This window comes from Dicentrarchus labrax, unplaced genomic scaffold (assembly GCF_905237075.1).
Source record: "Dicentrarchus labrax unplaced genomic scaffold, dlabrax2021, whole genome shotgun sequence".
Taxonomy (NCBI): domain Eukaryota; kingdom Metazoa; phylum Chordata; class Actinopteri; family Moronidae; genus Dicentrarchus; species Dicentrarchus labrax.
This window is the reverse complement of record NW_026136712.1, coordinates 13,440,223-13,463,367: the sequence shown is the minus strand read 5'-3', so window position 1 is coordinate 13,463,367 and position 23,145 is coordinate 13,440,223. Positions and strand designations below refer to the sequence as shown.

Here is a 23,145-nt window from a genome sequence, read left to right as displayed (position 1 = left end):
ACAATATATACACTATAGATTTATTAGAGCAACCAGCAGGACAGCCTGTGTCTCCTGTCCCTTCCTTTACATCCTGAAGCTTCCCCGCTTTGTTTCAGTGCATTTCTCTCAGTGCTTACAACTCCCCTCTTATGAAAAATATTTCAAATGATAATATAACACCTGAGAATAAGACCTTGTGGAACTTAGCAATATGATTCACAACAGTAATGTTTAATGTCCTCAATGTGTTTCTATATATCTCTAGGTGATGTGGTTGTCGGAGAAGCAGGAGGGTCCATGGACCTCGGAGAAACCTGGCAGCGTGGTTGTAATGCCTGGGGCGTCCGTGGTCTCTTCCCCACATCGTGTGTGAAGGAGCTAAACCTTTCAGGGCGGTCCAGGCAACTGTCTGAACGCTCAGCTCAGGCTCAGGCTTTAGAGCTCCCACCTTATGCCCTGGGCCAGGCCCAGGCACTTATGAGCCTCCATGCGCAGCTCAATGAGGAGCTGGACTTCCGTGAAGGGGACTTGATCATCATCACTGGCCTGCCCGAGCCAGGTTGGTTCCAGGGGGAGCTGGAAGGCCGCAGGGGCATCTTCCCAGAGGGCTTTGTGGAGCTCCTGGGTCCCCTCCGATCACCTCAGGAGCCCGTAGACTGCCAGTATTTGAACAATGATTCTGAACAGTTAGGCTACGAGGACCCTTATGATGCAGGAGAGGGGACTGAGGAGGAAGGTGTAGAAGAAGGAGAGGTTTTTGTGAGAGAGGAAGAGGAGCAAAAGGAGGCTGTAGTAGAAGAAGAGGAAGAGGAAGAGGGCGGTGTCTATGTTGTGGCACTGTATGAGTTTCGGGCCATGGAACCTGGCGAGTTGGACTTTGATATGGGGGATCGCATTCGTGTTATTAGCACTTTGGAAGATGGTTGGCTGGAGGGGGAGCTGCGAGGGCGACGTGGTATTTTTCCTCATCGTTTTGTCAAAATAGAGGACGATGAGCAGAAACCTGCAGAGGAAACAAATGCTGCTGAACCAGAAGAAGACCAGGAGAACAGCTGTACTTCTGAATACAGCTCAGGCCATTTATGTCCCAATGGGTCAGAGAAAGATCCTGAATGGAGGACATATGAGGATCATACAGTGTGGGACTTGGACTACTTTGAGAGGGCTGAAGAGCGGAGGTGGCAAAATGAGAACAAAAGCACTGAAGCTCAAACTAACAACAGAGGACAGAGAGATAGGGGTGGCAGGCCTGACTCTCAGCCACGTAGACCTGTCGCCCCAGCAGAGAGAGGGCCTCAGAGACCCAAATCCATTCCTCCAGCAAGACCCAGACTCCCATCTCGGCCTAGCCTGCCTGCACGTAGCCAAAGGCACCATGGCCCCTCTTCCGGCACAAGTCAGTCTAAGTATACCAATGGTAGCTCTCGATCCTTACAGTCCAAACTAACCCATAGCCTAACCCTCCCTAGCACTCAGTCTGGTTGGTCTAAAGACAGCAGATACTACCAGAGGCCACCAACGGATGATTCCACTACCAATAACAAAAGTGCCAGTCTTGGCCAGGCATTGTTTAACCTTGCTCAGGGCCACAAGCAGAAAAGGCTAACTCGCCATGCTAGTGTCAGTGATGCTGATATGATGATGGGCAGTGCTGAGACACGGCGTACCGAGCAGATGAAGCGTGGTCCCAATGGTTTACTGCCAACATCCATCACCTTAGATGCCCTGGCAACCTCAGCGGGTGACCTGGAGGCCAAGCTAACCCAGCAGCTTTTCGAATTTGAGAAAAGCCTGACTACTTCATATAGTGATACTAACATGTGTTCCAGTGCTCACGGGGACATGTCTTCTTTGGGCGACCTGAGCCAGCATTCCCGTATCTCACGCCACTTTTCTATCCTGGACTACAGCGATGAAAGCGATATCATCCGAGGCTCCTTGCATTCACCGGTGTCCAACCTCTCGCGGTCGAACTCTGCCTCTTCCTCACTGGAGAGGCGCAGGACCCTTCGCCCTCCTCCTCCCCGTCCTAGAGTCCTTCGTCCCCCCGCCCCAGCTGCATACAGACCAGCCCGCCCTGCTCCACGTCCTCCTCCTCGTTGCCCGAGACAAAATACTGCTCCTCCAACCAGCAATCCCATCTTCTACACTCCCGAAGAACCAGCCATTAACGTCCTCGACCAAATAACAGAAGGACAGGCTGAGTTTGGTGACCTTGCAGCTGCTCAGGAACGTGAAATCCAGAGCCAGCTGGAAGCTGAGAATGAGCTGGAGAGAGAGATGGAGTTGGAGAGTCAGAGACAGAGGGAAGAGGAAGAAAGGTACCAGCTGCTGCTACGGCTACAGGAGGTGGAGCACGACATGGAGGCATACGCACACACAGCAGAGGAACTCCGGACCATGTTGGAGGAGGAGGAGGATGAGACAGCCCGTATTCAAGCCATGGAGAATCTGGAGTTCTGCAACTACACGCTGGAGACACTGGCCCTGGAGCAGCAGCAGCTACAAGGTAAGACTCTTGGGTAGTGGCTTGGGAGTGGGAGTGGGAGTATTTTTGGACTATGATGCCTTTATTAGATAGTAGACCGTAGACATATTGCAATAACATGCAACAAAGGACTTTGGTGGGACTCAAAATTGGCCATTTTAGAGGTGATGATCACAGAACAAGTGCCAGAGTTTAAAAATTGCTTATTGACATCAAGAAACATCAGACAGGCAGGCAAACACCCACAAAGACGACATACTTTGTCAACATGTATTAATGTAGATTCTTCTGGTTTTCCTTTTTTTAATTTACTACTCAGTTACGCAGCTACTGTAGCAGAAGGGATTAGATAGAAACAATGAAGAAGAGAAGACAAATAAAGCTGAATTTGTTTTACTTGATGTCATAGTTCACTTCTGAGGCCCTGTTGCCTGCAGGTCAGTTCTAAAAGTAATACCGATTCACTGAAGACAAAATGTAATATAGAAGGAATCTAAACATGAGCCACCAGATTTCCTCTTCGACTTGTTCTCCCGATCCAGATCCCGACAGAGAGAGACACACACACACACACACACACACACACAGACATGCACTAGTTATTCAAATTCCACTGCGAACTATGCAAACAAGACATCCCTATTTACGGTCCGCAATGATCGGTGGAAGCAAATGTGTATTTAAATTAAGGGTTATCATAACAATGTGTGTGTGTGTGTGTGTGTGTGTGTGTGTGTGTGTGTGTGTGTGTGTGTGTGTGTGTGCATATTGAGGAATTTGCTTTGTCTCACTACAATGTTAATTTAGAAAAGTATAGCAAATGTGGTAGAAACCAGCATGTTGCATTTTATAGATTTGGGGTTAGTTTTGTCAGGTACTGTTTGAGTTTGACTAAGTTTGTATGTATTAATAGTATCAGCTTTCACATCTCTTTCGACATGACTGATTTTATCATTTCAATCTACAATAAATTGTTAGAACACTTTTTTAAGTTTTTAAAGGCAACACACATGAATCACATGTATCAATATCAAAACAATAGTTATGTACTTGATTTGTGTTTGCCATTTCATACTGTCCGGGTGCACAGTGCTGTCTTTGGCAGCCCAACACTTTTTCACATAGGTACGAGGAGCATTCCTGCACATAGTGAGAGGGTAAGCAATGCACATGGGCCTCTGTCTCTTTTTCCACCCCTCTCTTTCTTTTAGTCCCATCTCTCTTTCCTACCTCTTTTCCCAGTTTCCTCTCTCTGCACCTTTCATCCTTTTCCTCCATCATCTTTTTCAAAAGCAGTAAGGAGAGGGAATACACTAGTTGTGGTTTTTTGGGGGATTTTTTTTTGCAGTAGTGGAGACAATATGGCCCACTCTAGAGCGGGACCCAAAGTGTGGTTGTGGCGAGCTGTGACATGGCCCCTGGCACACCTCTCTACACTGTTTGGACTCACACGGGAAGCCAGGTCCAACAGGGGGGCAGGTAGGCTTTAACTCAAGACTGCATTTCTCAAGGTTATTTGTCAGACCATCAGAGTTATGTGGACTGAGCATTGTTGCTGTTTTTCACTTGTGCTAATAGCCACAGCTGGGAACGGCTTACTACAGCGGCAGCTCTCCGCTCACTGGTTATTGAGTCAGTGCAGCAGTTTGCGGTTTTAGTGCCTTGCTTAAGGGCACAGACAGTAGTTGTTGAGATGGTTTCAAATTGACTTTACCTTTATGGATTCAAATTCTCATGAGGGAAGCAGGCTGTAAATATTAATGAGTTGTAAACGATTTTGTTATTTTAATTTATAACGGTGTTGTTTATAACATGAAGTGTAGTTGTTAATTATTAAAAGCTTAGTAATAAAAATGGATAAATAGGGGCAGAAGTCATTCTTGGGCAATATTATTGTTAGATTAAATACATTTGTTAATCATCAGTTATTTTGCAATAATGTTGCCATGGTAGCTATCACTTTAATGTTACTGATTAAATTCAGCATGTTCTTGTATGACATTTATCTTAATGTTTTTCTTTCTGTTTGAACCTTTCTATCGAGGTAAATGTTGTCCCCCATAAGGGAGTATCAGACAGTGTTGTCTAGCTCTGGTCTGATTGGTCCAGTCTGAGAGTGGCTCATTAATCACACAGATCACAACCACCTGAGTGAAACTTGTTTTGCTTTGAGATGTTTTTTTTACAATGCATGATGAAGCTCTCTGTTAAACTGAAACATTGCTCTGTTAAGTTTAATTTAAATGCAGTCTTCAGATTGACTTTTGCTACTTATACTGACTTACACGGAATTCTTGCATATTTTTTTCGGCAAAATAATGGATAATCTTGATTTTTAAGATGTTTACTTTGCTGGATTAGGCAAAAACAATCGTTACACGTTAAACAGTCATCCTTGTAAAGATATTTGCTTTCCTATCTGTAGATGCTACTTGACATTGGATGTACTTGCATCAATTTTCCAACACCAGAGCTCACTGTTTCTCACTATTCCACACACACACACACACACACACACACACACACACACACACACACACACACACACACACACACACACACACACACACACACACAGTAAATGGCTGTTTATTGTGTCATTCATTTAGAAGCTTTCAGACTATTCACTGGTAACAACTAAGTTTCTTTGTAATGTTAATGCATCTCATTTCATTATCTTAGCTTCAGTTCTTTTTTTTTGTCATTGATACTAATTTAATGGGTTTTTTTTACTTACCAAGTTTCTCAATGATCAGCAATCAAAACCTTTTAAAACAATCACAGTTGAGGCTATTATTCATCTTCTCTAAGGTCATCTAAGGTAATCGGATCACTACTGGATGATTCCAGACTATTCTAATTGCATACTAGCTTTAATCTTGTTTGTCATTCTACCAGTAAACTAATAATTAGTAAATAGCTGTTGTTTCTGTTTTTGTTGCATTGTAATGCACATGGCACATCCTGTTAGATATTTATCTCTCGCTTGTCAATGAGTGAATCCCTGATCTTTATGTCTGCCTATGAAAGGAATCAGCCTGAAGGCAAGAATGTGTTCCACTGGCCCACAGGTGCCACTGAAGGTAATGCGACCACATAGTTTCCATTCATTGATCACATTACAGTTCTCACAGAGTGTGAGAGTTCTTACACCCTCCTTTCACAGTAACAAAATTAAATATTCAATCCCTCTTTTCCTTTGATATTTATAACACTGTTGGATGTGGAAATGGACCAAGATAGTGTTGTGATTTGTAAGAGTTGGATTCAGCATCTGGAAGGGAAAACCAGCCAAGCACACTCCCCTTTCAGAAGGTTTGATATGGAAATTACCAACACATTCATCAGACACAAAATAATTTGTGAATAGGATATTATGTTTCCTTTTGTTTTCCATTTTGATGCTTTATTCATAGTACATATCCAGAATAGTCTCAGGATCTTTGTTGCAAAAAATGCGTCATTGTCATCCTATTGCTATGTGTCTACACACACACACACACACACACACACACACACACACACATACTCACCAAGAAGTGAGTGTTTTCCATGCTTTTGTAGGGTGTGTTCCTGAGTGTGACGTTTGAAAGACAATGGCAGCTTATTGTTGCAAGGCAGGGAGTAACTTCAACATTGGGCTCTCCCTGCACTTCACTGTGCAGAGGTAAGCTCAAAGTCCTCATAGAAGCTGAAAGAGGTGTATTACCGAAACTCAAAACAGAAAAAATCAATCATATGCTTACAGAGTGTGATTGATCTCAGATTTTTAGGTATTTTTCTGTGTGTATGAGAAAGAACATTAAAGACAGTGAATGGGGGTGAGAGGGTGATAGATAGATAGGTTTCATATCCTGGATTCAGTATCACAATATGAATAACATTATTGTTCTGATGTCAGTAACATAGCAAATGTATACAAAATCACAGACAGAAGAAGCTAATTGATGTCCTATTGAATGAGCTGCCTTGTCCCATTTCTCTCGTTATGTTTTGTTTGGATCATGATTGTTCAGAATCTTTCATTTGGACAACCACATTTTGAAAAGTGTTAACAGGATATTGGCATTTAATCACAATACAACAACACTGCCCAGCCTTACACTCTGTGTGTGTGTGTGTGTGTGTGTGTGTGTGTGTGTGTGTGTGTGTGTGTGTGTGTGTGTGTGTGTGTGTGTGTGTGTGTGTGTGTGTGATGCTTTTAGACTAAAATGATTGATTATTGAGTATCATATCATGACTGATATTAATTGGGGTATATAATATGATGAAGCATCTGTAAATCAGTTTAAAATGTGTGTGTTGCTAGTCGTTCTTTTTCTCACACACTAGTCTCCACTATCGCTTTGTATTTCCTCTTTTCTTGTTAAAGCCCTTTGACCTTCAGCCTCCTTTAATTCTTTAAACCTAATATTAAAACGCCTCCATCAGCCTCCATGACACCACAGCCTGATCTATTAAACACTGTTTTGAGGATCTGTTTCAGCTTCAGGTTTCCCTCAGTCAGCCTTGCAAACTGGGATAGTTCTAGTCTCTAGACAGTTTGATATATGACCTTATTCTTGGACATCACACCATTTTTTCTTCATGTGGCGACTGTCGATCATGTCCTTGACAGCAACATTTACATAAGCTAACACAGCCGCTGAGAGGAATGTTAACATTCCTACAGTTGACACACATACACAAACACACAGTTTCGGTCGTATTCTGCTACTGAAAGATGAGATGTTTAACACTGATAATTAAATAGTCTTACGTAAGGAGAGAACAATGTCTAATCTAAGCAAGATTTCTCTGCCCAGTCTTACCGTGTGAAACGGTGTTTTGGCTTGTGAATTTTTTGGCTTGTGAATTTCACAAGTGTTCATCCTTAAATTATTTTTCTTTACAAGATAAAGAAAACAAATGAGAAAAATCTTTGAAATAATTTATTGTTACAAAGCAATTGTTGTTTTTGGTCAATTTCACAGGATTTAAACAAGATTACATGCAGGTATTTCACTTGTTTTGTCGCAAACAAGATACACAAAGTGTGCAAGATAAAATCATCCAGTAAGAGGGTATTTTGTAGTGTATACATAGAATTCAAAGGCTTTCTTTACATGTGTCTCTGCTTTGTATCAAATTAGTTGTTTTGGCTCCATAGATGTGATGTTTGTGAAGCACTTTATTCAAGTTAGAGTACATTTTTATGTACAGGTTTGTGAGAAGGTGTATCGAGGCTGGGCAAACTTGACTGCAGTTTAATCAAAAGCAGGAACTGGATTTTACATGGATTTATAAATCCAGGGAAAAAAACGATGGATTTCAGAATACAAACAAGTTCCAGCTTCTGATTACATTTTAGACTATTTTAATTGGTGCTAAATTGATGCTATTCTGCATGTGTGTCTCTGTGTATTACGTGCACTTGAGTGTATGCAAGTCCTTTAAACCTGTCCCTTTGGTGTCTGCCTCTTTCATGGAGAGTTAAAGGGGGAGGGATATATTATACTCCAGCTTTATGAATAGGCCTGCGTTTTTTCTCACACTAAAAGATCGTGTAGCGGGGACAGTCTTCAACAATAGCTCATTGTACACACCAGCAGCTACTTTTTCAGTAGCTGCTCTTGCCTAATCAGGCTGTGTGCTCTCAAACTTATTCCAGTCTCCACATTCATTAACTCACTCTGAATATCTAAATTTCCTTTACTTATATCTTTCCCTTTTACTTGTTTTCTACTTCACACTCCTCTTTCAATCACTCATTACCCCAAAAAAGACTTCAGACAAAATCACATGGCCATCTTCATGTGTAAATGATTGCGTCTCCCTGAAATGTAGGGCAAAGTAAAACTGACAGACTGAGGTCAGTTTTTGTTCTTTTTCAGTTAACCCACAAATATCATGTCCTTTCGACCAGTGTTGAAAGTTACCTGGTGGTATGCACAGACAGGAATAAGTTGCACCATTGCTTTTGCCACTACAGGCTTCATTAATGGCCTGGTGAACATAGCAGTGAAACCCACAGGAAATAGCGAAAACAAAGAAAACAGGATACAAGGAAGGATGGAGAATTGTTGTGGCAGTGAAAAAAAAACATTTGGTGCCAAAGTCTGAAGCCCCTCAAAGGCAGACTGTGAAGTTAGTCTGCATCTTCCATCAAAGACAAGCTCCAAGCAGATTGTTATGCTGCAAACAGAGGTACTAGCCAATTGAAACAATGGGAGGGGCTGTTGGGCTAATCCTCCACTCATGTGACTCCACTGAATCATTAAACCAAGGAGGCCCCTCCTTCAATAACCCTACCCCCCCTCTCCTTCCATGATTCGCTGAGATAGCTGTGGGGAGGGTACGATTTGGTTACACTGAAGACTGGGAGGTGCTTGGGCTGGGCAGTCCTGCTGAGGCAGTAGAGAGGAGACAGAGAAAACAAGTGGGAGAGTTAGAGACAATATGCCTGACAGGTGGAGTCTCCCACAGCGCTTTGTTATGGAATGCAGGACTTTGGAAAGAGAGAATACGCCACGTTGAACAAGAAACTGTATCAGCGCCGGGTAGGCTGATATAAACAGCAAGAGCCATGAAGAGCCCGGTAGTGTATGGCAACCCAGCCATGTTTGGTCCAGTGGATTGGAACTATACAGCTGGTCCCCCGGTAAAGAGAGGGAAGAGTGTGGAGGAGCTGGGAGATGCTGGCTGGGCCAGAGAGAGGGAGAGGATGGCCCATCTGCAACACTTACAACAACTACACCAACTGCAACTTCAACAGCAACAGGTTGGATATCCTGGATATGGAGTAGTTCCTCCTGGACAGCCACAGGGCCCAGTCTTGGTAGCAAGACCTGGGGACCCACTTCTAGCTCCAGGCTACCCTATGCCTGTACATGGCGGCATGATGGTGCCTATAGGTGGGCCGATGCCACCTCCAGTGCATGTGCCAGCTCCATGGCCAGTACAATGGGAGAACCAAGCCCAAATTAGGCAGGGCAATGTCTGCCACCAACCCCAGCCTCAAGGCCAGGACGTTTACTTTCACCCTGGTTCAGAGGATGGGCACCTAGATGTGAGGATATCTGAATGGAAAGGCAAACATTGTTTTTACCAGGGCCCTGAGGATTACAGCCACCAGGACAGCAGAGTGCCACATGAAAAAGACAATAATGACTTGAGAACTCAAGAAGGGTATGGTAAATTGGACGAGGAAAGAAGAAGAAGGGATGATCGGGTAAGAGAACATGACCATAACTTTGAACGTTATGACCATAAGAGTCACAGGGACTTGGATGAGTATGATCATAAGGATAAATACAGGCACAGGGATCATTATGACAGGAAATACAATGAGCGCTATGAGAGCAGAGAGCAGCAATATTATGACAGCAGGAAACATCGTAAACCTGATATCAGAGAACGGGACAGTTACAACAGTGAGTATGAAGACTACTATGATCATAAAGATACCAATGCTCGCAGAGACAATTACAGGGACGGTGATCACTACCATCACCATGATAGGGATTATTATGACTCTAAAGAGAGTCATCGCTATAGAGAAAAGGAATACTACCAGCGTAGAGAGGAGGACCGCTATTACGATGAGCGAAAACCCAAGGACCATTACTATGATCGATATGACCACAGAGAAAATAACTATAAAGACAGGGATGTTTATGTACGAAGGCATGAGGAAACTTCCATCAGTAAAGGAAGGGGTCAGTATGACTCTGAACTTGATGAGCGCTGTGATCCTAGGGAGAGGGACCACTATGACAGGTACAAGGATACAGGTGATGACAGGAGAGATGAGCACTACGACCACAGAAAGAGAGACCACTACAAAGCAAGGGAGCGCTATCAGCAGAGAACTGTGGACCACTACGACCAGGAGAATGAAGACCACCACGAATCCAGAGAGGGGGAACGCTCCCACTACAAGCCCCGAGACAGATATCGAGATTTGCGCTCAATGTCTGTGGATTCATCATATGAGGAATACCCCAAAAAAGATTGCAAGACACACTGTGAGGAATGGGTTGAGCAGCAGAACCAGAAGTTGGCGCTCAGGGAAAGGTACTCTTTTGAGGATCCCGTTATATACCAACACAATGACGAGCAGGAAAAGGGATATGAGTCGAGTGCTGGCAGCGTTGGGTCAAAACGGGGTCGCAAGCCTGTTTATGTGGGCTCGCTAGATCGTAACAGCTTCTACAGGAAAACAGCTCCAAGCTCCATGCAAAAGTCCCAGTTTGCCACCACAAGGAAACAAAAGAAAGGTAAACATAAGGATATTGTCATGTGAGAGTAAGTACTCAGGTACATATTTGCACAGCATGAGGAACTTACAGTATGTCTTTAGTGATCGTTTCTAAATCTAATTTTTAGAGGGTTCAGAAAGGCTCAAGTACAACTTTACTAAACAGATCTTGAAAAATAAAAGAGGACACATGGTTTGCAAGTGTTCTTGTTCTTCCCAACCCCTGTAGATAAAACAAGGTGGGGAGGTCAACAGTCTTTGGTGTCACTTCTTATCATTAGTGACCTCCAGAGATGCTCTTTTAATCAATGATGGGGGTTTCAAAGTGCTGACTAGCCAGACCCACCTCCTTAAAGAGTGTGTGCTGGAACCTGTGTGTGTGCATGTGTCAGTATCACCTATCGCTCAGGAAAGTGAACAGTCAGGTATTTGTAGGCTTGAGAACCCGCAAAACAGGTTTTGTGGGTTTTGTTGTCACTGTGATTCTCCCTGTGTGACGTTCTCCTGTTTGCTGCAATACTCTGCATCACTGATGCTATGTGCACACACAACTAGTCCGTTCAGTTCTTGCATGACTGAATGGTCAGTCTTTTTCATTGTTTTTTTCAGATAGGGATACACTTAAATACTCTATACTAGATATAGTAGTATATACTATACTCTATAAATATACTATAAAACTGTAGAATTGAGTGAAGTGGCTTTGAAGTATGTTTGGTATACAAACCATGTCTTTAACTGTTATTATGTTAGTTCTGTTGGGGTCAATATGATAACCAATTTTGGATCTAGCAACACAATAAAATTCAAAGCTTTTCAGACATTTTAACACTTTTAAAGGAAGTCTGGGAGACATTAACATGTTTTAACCCCCTTTTTTAACTAAAAAACCCAGACTATGCGAAGCATTAGTGTCAAATGAAGAACCTTGCCTAAAAATATCTGTCTATCTGTCAGTTTCCTGATTTAGATGAGGAAATATCTAAACTAAAAAGTAATAAACTAAAAAGTAATGAAGGCTAAGAATGTTACCAGGTATCTGATGCTAACATTTCAGTGTGTTGGCACTCAAAGTACTGAGGTTAAATACCCAGCCCTAGGACAATGACGTCGTCACCTGTTGACACTGGGAATGGTACTGGAAAGTGCAGTACAGACAAAGTACTTTAAAGGGCAGTTGTAAACAGGGGGTGTTGAGAGGATTTGGGTTCACATGAGTTTACTGATAAACAATAATAATATAGTCTGTAAACACAAAAAACAACAACTAATACACCATCAGTATGTGTGCGTGTGTGTGCAAGCGTATTTCATGAGGAATCGAAAAAAGAGAGAGCACTCTTCTGACTCACTTTATTGTGTCTGAGAAGAAGCAGGTGGCGCCCCATGACCCCTCCCCCAGTTACCTAGAAAGACAGTCACAAACACACACACACACACACACACACACACACAGTACACACCGGCCCCCACCACACGTCCATTTTGGGAGTCCAAGTATTAATCCCTAGCGTCAGCATGGTGAGTGGATGGCGGGGGTCTGTCTGGTGCCAGGCGGTGGCCAGTACTGGCCTGACTCCTTCACTGCAAGACTGATACTCAATGTGTGTGTGTGTGTGTGTGCGTGTGTGTGTGTGTGTGCGCAAGTGAAGCCCTTGAAGGCTTATGTGAGAGATGACGCCATTTTTCAAAACACACACACATACTTGCCCCTACAGTGTCTTGTCATCCTTTAATCTTGTTAAACTGTTTCAGCTCTGTCAGGGGTTTGCCCTCTGAGTAAAGCATTTGATTGCATGGCTAAAAACATTAGGCCATATTGTTGCAGCGCTTATTGGGTTTACGCTGTGATTCAGTGACATTGAGGTGGTGGCCGAGGCTTTTTGAGATGGGCCTTAAGCATGTTTAAGGGCCTTTGTTCTTCTAGTAATCCAGTATTAGATATTAGATCTCTTTCTGGGTCTCTAACAACTATAGGGGCTAGTAAACAGCCGCTGCTAATTAATGTTTACTCTGACATTCATGTATCTATTAGAGCTTCAAGTCTAGTTATAATTTGTATTATGAACTTTATGTGTGTGAGTCTGTGTGTGCATCTGCTGCTGTTACAGGCGCACATGTTGTAGGTAGGGGGCCAAATAATGGGGCAAAATAGAAGGCAAAATAGTTTTTTTTTTCAGCAAATGTTCTTAGCAGGAATAGGAATACATAGTTTCACACAGTTTAGGATTATCTCATTTATTGTTTGAAACAAATAAACCCATACAATCTGTGTGGTGTGGGTGTAAGTATTCGCCTGGACGTCTGTATATGGTGCACTCTTGAACTTTTAAATAATATCTTCTGTTGTATGGACAGTGTTTGAGCATCTGTGTGTGAGTAATGTGTCGTCATCCAGCTATGATCTGGCAGCGACTGCTGTGTTGTCCTCTGTAATCCTTGAGCATTCGCTGCCATTGGTGGGCAGTGGGACGGAGCTTGGGTGGGGGAGTTAGGAGTTAAGACAGGAAATCTTTGGACAAGATCTCAAATCGTTCGACAACATTGCTCTAAAGACGTATTATCTCACTGCTGGCAAGCAAAAAAAACATTTGGCAGAAAATGATTTGGCTCAAAAAGTCTGCATGAGCCGGGGGGGTTACGTGTCTTTTGATTTATCCTCAGTCCTCCTTACAGATTTTCTGTAGCTCTATTACATAATTGAAGCCCCTTTTCAAATGATTTCTTATAATCATGCAAGTGTCATCTAAATTTGAAGATGATTAAAATTCTTAGTGGAATTCATTTTCATTTTCATTTCTTTGGTAAATGTTTTACAACAATCCTTGTCTTGTCATAGTGTAAGTGTTAACATTTATAAGGAGTTTTATATCCTCCATTTTGATACTGTAAGTCTCACGTCCAAAACAGGAATATTATTGATACAGGCAGAAAGGGACAGTAACTACAGCACTTCAGTGTTCACATCTCTGCATGCTTCAGTTTTGGGTTGGATAATGTTACTGGTGCCTGCATAGGGAGCAAGACTGATATGATCTGTTCCCTGTTAGACAGAAGTGTGGGAAAAGACAGCCACCTGATCTTTGACCATGTGGACTTTCCCTTTCCCATCGGGACTAGTTTGCCAATGATAAGACAGAGAATGGTCATGTAGCCAGTTTTTCTGGATGTCATTATCTTAAGAGTGCAAAATACAGTCGTGTACAGATGCAGTTTCACTATGAGTCCGATTTTCAGGTAGTCACTTGACAACTAGTTGCTCATCATGTCACTGTATGTACAACAGCACAGTAGACTTGCTGCCTGTCAAATGAATGTATTGTCACTGACCTCCATTAACTCAAAGACACTCATTCCATTAGAGTTGTTTTTGTCCTCCAAATAATCTATCCACACTAAACGCTTCTGTCAGGAAGTATTTGTCAGAGACAAACATCTATTGTCAGTTTTGGTGTATCACAATCTGATAAACAAAACTTAAACAAATTAACTTGTTTGAATGTTAATTTGTGGTAATGGCCACCACTTTTGTTATATGTGGTTCGTACTGTCACTGTAGTTACAGGTGTTGAACCTACTTGTGCATGCAGTGATTATTTCTTCTGTAGTATAGACTCACAGTATTTCTCCTAGATTCACATGTTGTATCACTTTCTGTATCTATTTTGCTTTTAAATGAGATGTTATTAGGATAGTTACTAAGTCTTGTTTAATTTTAAGAGCAAAAGTAAGCATTGATAAGGTGTTGGTGTCCGTTTCAGTTTATTAAATATTACAGTTGCACGGACCAATGAAACAGAAGGTCATAGTATAACCACCTTGCCTCCAATGTTAGTTTATGCTCTAGTTAGAGGGTGTTTACACAAGGAGCTTTGTCTATAACAATAATACATTAAATGTGGGGTTGTATTTAGAGGGATATAAAGAAAGCATTTTGTCACCCAGCCCTGTATTTATGAGTGCAATGCACAGCACAATCGATCCAAAAAAAATAATTCTCCGATTTTGTTGTGGGAAAAACTCATAAAGCCCTAAGCCAGATCTTTGTCTTTACTTGCCCGACAATTAGCAACAGGTATAAATAATACTGCAAGTTCTGTCATCTCAAAGTCTCGAGGCAGTTTTTACAGTTTTTTCCCACAGTATGTAAAAAAACTTTTTTCTTAGTATTTGGATCGAACTAGAAATAGTTAAATGTTTTTTACTATTTGGTTGCACCAGTGTGTATCACCACAGTACCTGTGGGACCCAATAGACCCATTGTCCTCTCCTTCTCCATTAACTTGAAGCTAGTACAGCTTTTTGGTTGAATAGGTCCCTCACTTAATGGTTTCAGTTCCTCTTAAAGCTCTCTCTGCAAATATGCAAAACTGATGGTCTCTTAAAGTAATTGGACATTGTTCATCATAGAAATGAGATGGAATGAGAAATTCCAAGGAAGCCAGAGATCACAGTCTTGGTCCCATTACCCATGCCACGTTGTAGCAACCCATTTATTTAACTTTTTAATTAGACTGTAGCTTTATCCACCTGGAGGGGGGGAAAAGAGTTGTATCTCTTGGTGTCTGACAGTGGACACTAAACCCAGGAGTGGAGAAAATCACGTTCTAAATGCTACATGTATCAGTAAAAGATCTGCTTTTGTAATGACTCGTGTAATTTGAATGGAGGGCTGTAATTACCAGGAATTCCCAACAATGGTGCATAAAGGTTGCTGTGAGATTCTGCCAGGAGCAGGAATGTGACCTTCTGACATTTGACCCTAAAAGAGATAAACAGGATGGTATGCCACTGAATAAACTCCCCCTTTCTACATTTTTAAGTGACCTTCTACCTGGTGCAACAGTTGGTGGTACAAATCTGGACAAAAGGCCGGGGAAATATAGCCCAATAAAAGTCCTTGTGTGCTTACTCAACTGGATGATTCAAAAACATGCTCCTAATTTCCACAATTTTGTTGGTTTCTGCTGAGAAATTTACTTTGAGCCTCTTTCTGAAACACAAAGTTAACTTGTGAATAGGCCATGTGGTAAGGCGCTTTAAGAGTTTTGCTAATATTTACACTTCATGTGCTGGCATGGTTATCTTAAGTCAGTTACTTGCGTCATGGATTTTTTTTTATTATACATCCAGTATTAATTTCAAGTCACGTCTTGCAGGTTTTCTTGGGAGCTTGTATGAACTTATTCACGTGCTTCATGTCCCAACTGAACACACACAAACACACACACACACACACACACACACACACACACACACACACACACACACACACACACACACACACACACACACACACACACACAGTTTCCCATGTGACCACTGCAGCGAAGTCACTCCCTGCTCTCCAAAACTTGGCTTGATATGAGCAGGGCCCCCGCTATTTGTGTTGCCATGGCGACTGTGCAGTCTGCTGTGAACTTTGGAGCAGAACACACACAGCACTGATTGTGTCTGACCTTAGAGCTCTGCGCAGGGCAAACTTTTGACTTTGCGTGGCTATTAGTGTAGCACGCCGATAACAGACCATCAATTCAGAGAAGTATTTCTTGAAAACTGTATTTGCCACAGTTGTGCAACAAAGTAACAGATCTTCAAAAGAGAGTGATTTTCTAAAATGAAAAATATCTTTGAGTTTACTTGGATGGATTAACAGATCGTGTAAAAGAGTTAAAGATGTCCTGAAGTTTCAGTGAACTGGAGGAGTGAAAGGAAGATGTTGATTCAAGGAATCATGATTTTGATAGAATTCAGCCTGTCAGAGGAGGAGCACGGTCAGGTGTCAGTTGACTGTGAAACATGAAACAGATCCATCACAGAACTGGACTAGACTTCACCGGAGTTAACCCATCCTATTCAGCATAACTCCTAATAAATGTGACAGTAGCCAATTGTGAGCTTATGTGGCATAACCATTGACAGTAAATGGCATAACGCCTTAAAAGGCGGCATTAAGAATTGAAGGAAGCATGACCAGACAAAAAGGGGAAGTCATCGGTAAGGAGTCATAATCTGAATTTCTGCCACCAAAAGATGTTTTCTATGAAATTATATATTAAATATAAAGATAAAGATTAAAGATAAATTGAATTAACCTCACGGGACACCTGACTTGGAGCATAAACATGCGAGGGACAGAAATCTCGATAGTTAACCACAGCAAAGCATTTGTGTCATGACAGCTCTAACGCAACGCAGTGCACAAAAGAAAAGTAGAAGCTGCTCACAGTTGAAAAAATTAAATAAAGTGTGGGTTCTGGTGAAAAAAAACATCACAGCGGGACACTGAGCAGCGAACAGCTCCGGTCCAGCTCCAGGTTTTATTTTCTGCCAGAGTGGGTGTCCTCCCTGGTTTGTGTGTGTGTGTGTGTGTGGGTCTGTGTGTGTGTTTAATGATGGTGGGTTCCCATCCATTCTCATGGTAATTGGAGATCTGGAATGGAGTTTTTACAGCGGGATGCGTAGTCCTCCACAAGGCTCAGGAGCTGGACTTCAGATTGACAATGGACTATCGTAGAATGGATGGCGTTGTTTGAACCATATGTGTGTGTGTGTGCGTGTGAGTGAGGGGGGTTGTGCTTGTTTCTGAAGTGGTTTGAAGAAAGTTGCAAGCAGCAGGTGGGTGAAGCCTCATGATCTTCTCTCTCTTTCTCTCCCTCCTGCTCTCTTTTTGGTCTGTGGCAGTGAAAATATAGGGCCTTCGAGAGAATGTATCAGTGAATTTTAGGGAATCCATTTAATATTTGTTTTGTGTTTTCACAGCTGCGATTTAAGGGGGGGGATCATCAGTTTTTAAGAAAATATAATTATTTGAAAAGCATTGATAAGGGACTGACAAAATGAAATCTGTGATCATTAACATGCCTTTCTCTAAACAATTTTTCACCTATCCAAAACTGAAACTATTCCCAGATGAACATTATAGCACTAAATATGTTTATATGTTTATGTTTGTGTACATGTTTATAATTAATATGATAATCATTGCAAGCACTGAAGTGGGAAAAGCCAGTGAAAGAGCTACATTTCTAAGAGCCTCTTATCTTTGGCTCAAGTCAAACTTCCAAAACAAAAAAGCCAAAAAAAAGCACTGTATTTCATAAAAATGAGACAATGCTTGTTAACCATAAATCAGTGGGAGTATGTGATACTCAGGAATTCACCCCAGTCACAATCTCACTAATCTTTGTGCAACTTTAAATTGTCTCTTGTTTGAGCCACCTGATATCCACTACTTTTATTTTTTTGTAAAATCCTGAATGACCTCCTGGCTAATGCGTCACTGTGACTGTGGCTGTAGTCACAATAAGTGTCTGAAGATAGAAGGTGCAGCGCTGTGAGAGATATAGCCTTGGCTCATTTTATAGTGCTATTACATTAAGGACACTCCCTGGTGTGACTGTCCCAGCAATCCAATCTGCTGTGTAGTTCTAACTATAAGCTTAGTGGTAAATATGATTCATAAGGTGTTGTAATCGCAATGAAGAAGTAGTTTCGTCTTGATACCTTTTAATCTGATTCCTGTGAAGACTTCAACTTCCTCTTCCTGTTTCCAAAAATGTTAAGAAGTTCTTTGAATCTCTGAGTTGTTTGCCCAATGTGGAACATGGGCTAAAAAAGAGGTTTTACTCTAAATTCAGACGATTTAGGGAACCTGCTTTTTGGAAACAGGCTCTGCTCTACTATACACTATTGATTCCACCTGTTGATGCATAACAGTGACTTGAGATCAGTCTTTAGTTTCAGAATGAAACATTCAAAAGTTTGCTTTCACATTTGAAGGCAGTTTTTTCTCCATAAAGAGCAATAAATCAAGATAAATCTATAGGACTTTTTATTTTAAGAAGACAATCAAAAATGAAATCAGAATAAATACAATTCTTTTTCAGTTCTTGTCCATATTATGAGTGGATAGGGAGACATTTGGTACAGCGTACAGTTCCTCTGCCTTCATTAGCCCATATAACCTATGAGCCGCATATTTCAAGAGAGAACATAGGCAGTCTCTTTGTTTTATTTTCCAAACTATAATGTGTGTAGCCAGGACTTGAATACAACTCCTTTACTAAGCTGCATGCTGTCGAGTTTCTGTATAGATACTTCTAGCCCCCCGCTGAGTCAGGATCCCCGTTTTCCCTCGTCTGGATGTTTGTTTCCTGTAAAGAGTTGATCATATGATAATCCATGTCATGTGTGTTTTAAATAGACTGTATACACCCATGGCTTACATTTTCCCTTGAAATATTTCCTTTCCCAAACATGTTTCTCCATCTGAAAGTACAATACATAGTTGTGATTCAGTGTCATATGGGCTGTCTTTTTGTATAATTTATAGGAGCAATCAACAGGTGGTTACAGTCAGACAGCGATACAGTAATGAAGGAAAACAGCTGATTAAAATCACTTTAAAGACAAAACATTCCCAGCAGTTGCTTTTTTGTGGAAAATATTTCATAGAATACTTTTTCCTCCTGGTTTTTGTCAATGGAAAATATTAACTAGTTGAATTCTCTTGCTTGATACCATAATGAGGTTTCAGCAGCAGGTTGATGTTTGTACTGAGTGATTAGTCTTTCTGATTGTTGGCATCCAGTCACAGGTGTGTGATTCATTAGATACAAGTGATTTGTTATGTGGGTGTTTCCTGTGGCTGCAGATCCTGTTCCACATGCTGATATACTTACATTACACCTAACCTCATGGGCCCCTGTGATTGTGTGTTTGGCAGGTCATGTAATGTATTCCTTTTCAAATGCAATAGTCAGATATGGAATGTTTTGGAATACATTCAAACTAACGAATAGCAATTTAGCTATAAATTTTAACTTTTAGTTTTAAATGAATGTTTCAAGCCTCGTGTGTGTGTGTGTGTGTTTGTGTGTGTGTGTGTGCAATCGTCCAAACAAGTGTACAATGCCTGTACCCGCTTTAAAATACTTTACAGAACAAAGAAAAGTGGAATTCCCTCAAAGTGGGTCAAACTCTGCTCATGCCGTTTCACAGGTTGCTTATGATGGAAATGGCTGAGTATTTAAGCATGTGAAGTGGAGCATGTAATGTTGCTGTGTGTGTGTGTCTGTGTAGAGGATCAAACATGGGAATAAGCCGATTGATTCTAATTAAATACTGAGTCTTTTGTTTTCCGCCTCTCTTTGTATTGTGTTGCTGCATGACTTTTAAAACCCATTAGGGAACTACTTTCTCATCAGTGGGGAAATGCTCCAGCGTTGGCAGTTGGCAGGGCAGTAGTGGGAGATGCTGCAGTGGAGATACAGTGCAAGCAATGAGAAAAGCTTCTTTGAGTCGAGCTTTAGCCAAGTCACGTGAAGAGAGGGGGAGAGAGAGAGAGAGAGAGAGAGAGAGAGAGACACACACGGACGGATGGGATGAGGTCAGGGTGGGAGGGAGACAAAAGGCAGGTGGCCCAAGGATCAGACGCTCGAGTCACCAAGAATTATTTTTTTGAAATGTTTGCCTCAAAACATAAAAAGCTTTGCAGTTTGTGTAGAACTTTTTGCAAGCTCTTATATATCAATACAATCATGAATGGTATGTCTTTTGTATGGTACGTGGTCACACTTTGGAACCAATCTTTCAAAAAGAAAGTGATGTGATTCAAACAAAACTGCGATGCTGGAGCAGTCGGGCTCTGTGTGCAATGCGTGCATGCATGCACGTATTTGCAAGTGCTTGGGGTAACGAGGGTAAGCAGAGTTTACTTCATTAGTGTCTGACAGCATCTGTTCGAGGAGCAAGGGTGACGTCACCCTCATCCGTCAGCATAACGCAGAACATGCTGCATCTTCCCCTACTGAGACACGACTAAAATATACACAACCTCCAATTCTCCACAAGTTTGTCTTCAACATCTCACAATCACACTTAAAGGCTGGTTATATATCATGATGTTTAATTACCTTCTCAGCCCCAAGTCCATTTGTTTCTACTGAAGTTGTAACTCATATGTTCCTTCATTCAACTCATATATCATTTCCTAAAACACCGGGGCACTTTAGTAGTGGGCTGATGTATGTGGTATCGAAGAAGAAACATGTCAGCTTGCCCAGCAATGTTTCTTATAGATTTTGGTCAACAGTGGAGGTCTATGGCATAAGAGAATATGTTATTTTACAGGATTTGTTGTCAATAAGAAGAATATCAACGGACATAACCTTTAACCTAAGAGCCTAAAGAGCTAAATGAAGACAGAGCATGTGGTAATTTAAGATATTTATAGAAATTTGACATCAATTAAAACATGAACAAAACTCAATACACTTTAAACCCAGTCCAACTCTGTGTGTTAGATTATGTATCATCACTCTCCAGTACTGTTATCTCTCTTCCCTCAGTCCCCCTCTAACTGCCTCTTCTTTAATGTCTGCCCGGTCCCTGAGAGCCTGTCTGTCTCTAGTTGCTGTCACAGGCCATTGTGCCACACACAAAGAGCCTGAGTCCACTCCAGTTTTAGGTCCATTCATAAAAAGCAGTGGTGCATGAACCAGGCTCTCCCTCCAGTCCCAGGCACCCCCAGAAATCAGCCCTCTGGGAGTGATGGCAGACATTGATCAAAAGCTAGTCAGACAAGACGAAGAGTAAAGGGTGGACCGGGTGGGTGGGTGGGCAGGAGTATGTTTGGATACAATGACTGGGGACATGGACTGGGAGAGGTTTTCTCTTTCCCTTTTTGGACTTTGTCATCACTAGAATAACCTCTTTGTGTTTAGAAGAAATTCATAGATTTATCTTAAATACTGTTTAAAACTCCCAAAATATTAAATAAAGGGTTTCATTTCAGTTTTAGAAGGAGCTAAATCTGTCTCCTCTAACTTCTTTCCAGAGATGACCCTCCTGTCGTCCCAACCCAAACCCCTGGACTCCACCCCGACCTCAGACTCGGCCCCCACGGCCGGCACAGGCTCAGAGGATCCCGAGTTGAGGATGCTGGAGAAGAGGTCAAAGGTCATAGAGGAGCTGCTGCAGACGGAGAAGGACTACCACAAAGACCTGCAGATGTGTGTTGAGGAGATCATCGAGCCGCTGCAGCGGAAGCAGGTAGAGATTCTAGAAATATTGAGCAGTTGAATTAAACCGTGGAGCACTGAACAAATTCAAGATGTCTGCAAAGAGAGCAGGAGAAGAGCGGATAAAGAGCATGGTCTGAAACTGTTTATTGTTTTACATTATTCAGCTTTAAAAGAACACATTTTTGCAGAGAACAGAGGCAAAGACATTACAGAGAAGTTTGATACAGCTTAAAGGAATAAACGAACAAGTACATTTGCATTACATTAGTATCACAAGTCTTTTCAGATATTCTTTGATCTTGTTTAGATGGAACATACTGTAGAGATACCTTGTTATTCACCTCTCTGTGTACATGAGTATAGATTACTCAGTTTAGTTTTTGACTGCCTGGACTCTGCTCCTTTTACCCCTTTACTGGATTTATTGTATGTCCTTCATCTACTCCTTAGTAATGGAAGATGAGACACTATTAGACTTTCACTTTTATTTCAGCATGTAGACAATCATTACATTGTTAGTCAGTTTATTGTTAGTTGTACCAAAGAACTCCTATATAACAGCAGAGAATGATCAGAAAGTTGGATTAGTTGTTTACACAGTATCATGGTTTCTATTGGAGTACTCTAGCTTGCATAACCAGGTTTCTCAAACCCATTTGAAAGGCTGTTCTAGGTTTTTGAATCTGGGATATTGTGTTTTTACATACACAAAAGGAGTCAACAGCCCAGAGGAACTTTTATCACCATTTTAAAAACGTTCTATCTGCTTTCATACAGGTGAATAACGTGGACTTCGATGGGCTCTTTGGCAACATCAGCTCTGTGATTGACCTGTCACAACGCCTGTTGGAAACATTGCAGGACACTGACTCTATTGGTAAGAAGCTTTTTAAAAGATACATGTCCTATGAAATAATTGTTTCATTCCCAGACCAATCAGGTGGCCTATGTCTGCACACTGTGCTTTGTACTTTATGACTGTCACCTGAACAAGTTTATTGAGGTAGAGTTTGAACACATTTTAAAAGTACCCACTGTTAGAGGAAGTAAACTGAAGGATGATAATGTGAAATAATCAATAATTGGTAATAATAATAATAATAATAATAATAATAATTATTATTTATTGTTTTGTTCAGTATAATAAATAATCAGAGATGTTTTGTCATTGGTTACTTGGTATCGCCCCCACACAACACGTAACTTTATGTTTCTATACCCTTTGCTCTTAGGAAAAGTATTTCTGGACTTTAAAGTTGAGCTAGAGGAGGTTTACAAGATCTACTGCCAGAACCACGACGATGCCATCTCTCTGCTGGAGAGCTATGAGAAAGACGAAACCATCCAGCGCCATGTGTTGGAGTGTCTTGAGAGACTGAGGTGAGTCACAGAGAGGAGGAAAAACTGTC

General features: G+C 41.6%; 1 protein-coding gene across 5 annotated transcripts in view; it reads left to right on the top strand.

Moving 5' to 3' along the window:
* Positions 1 to 23,145, top strand: part of dnmbp (dynamin binding protein) — a 47,640-nt gene that overhangs the window by 17,667 nt on the left and 6,828 nt on the right. For 4 of the 5 annotated variants that reach the window (XM_051417573.1, XM_051417572.1, XM_051417576.1 and 1 more), the window contains 4 exons: positions 248 to 2,491; positions 21,550 to 21,764; positions 22,514 to 22,613; positions 22,969 to 23,116. In XM_051417573.1, the coding sequence (XP_051273533.1) occupies positions 248 to 2,491; positions 21,550 to 21,764; positions 22,514 to 22,613; positions 22,969 to 23,116 (2,707 nt within the window). Of the gene's footprint in view, positions 1 to 247; positions 2,492 to 8,852; positions 10,729 to 21,549; positions 21,765 to 22,513; positions 22,614 to 22,968; positions 23,117 to 23,145 lie in introns of those variants that run through there. The other variant, XM_051417577.1, reaches the window with a different exon arrangement.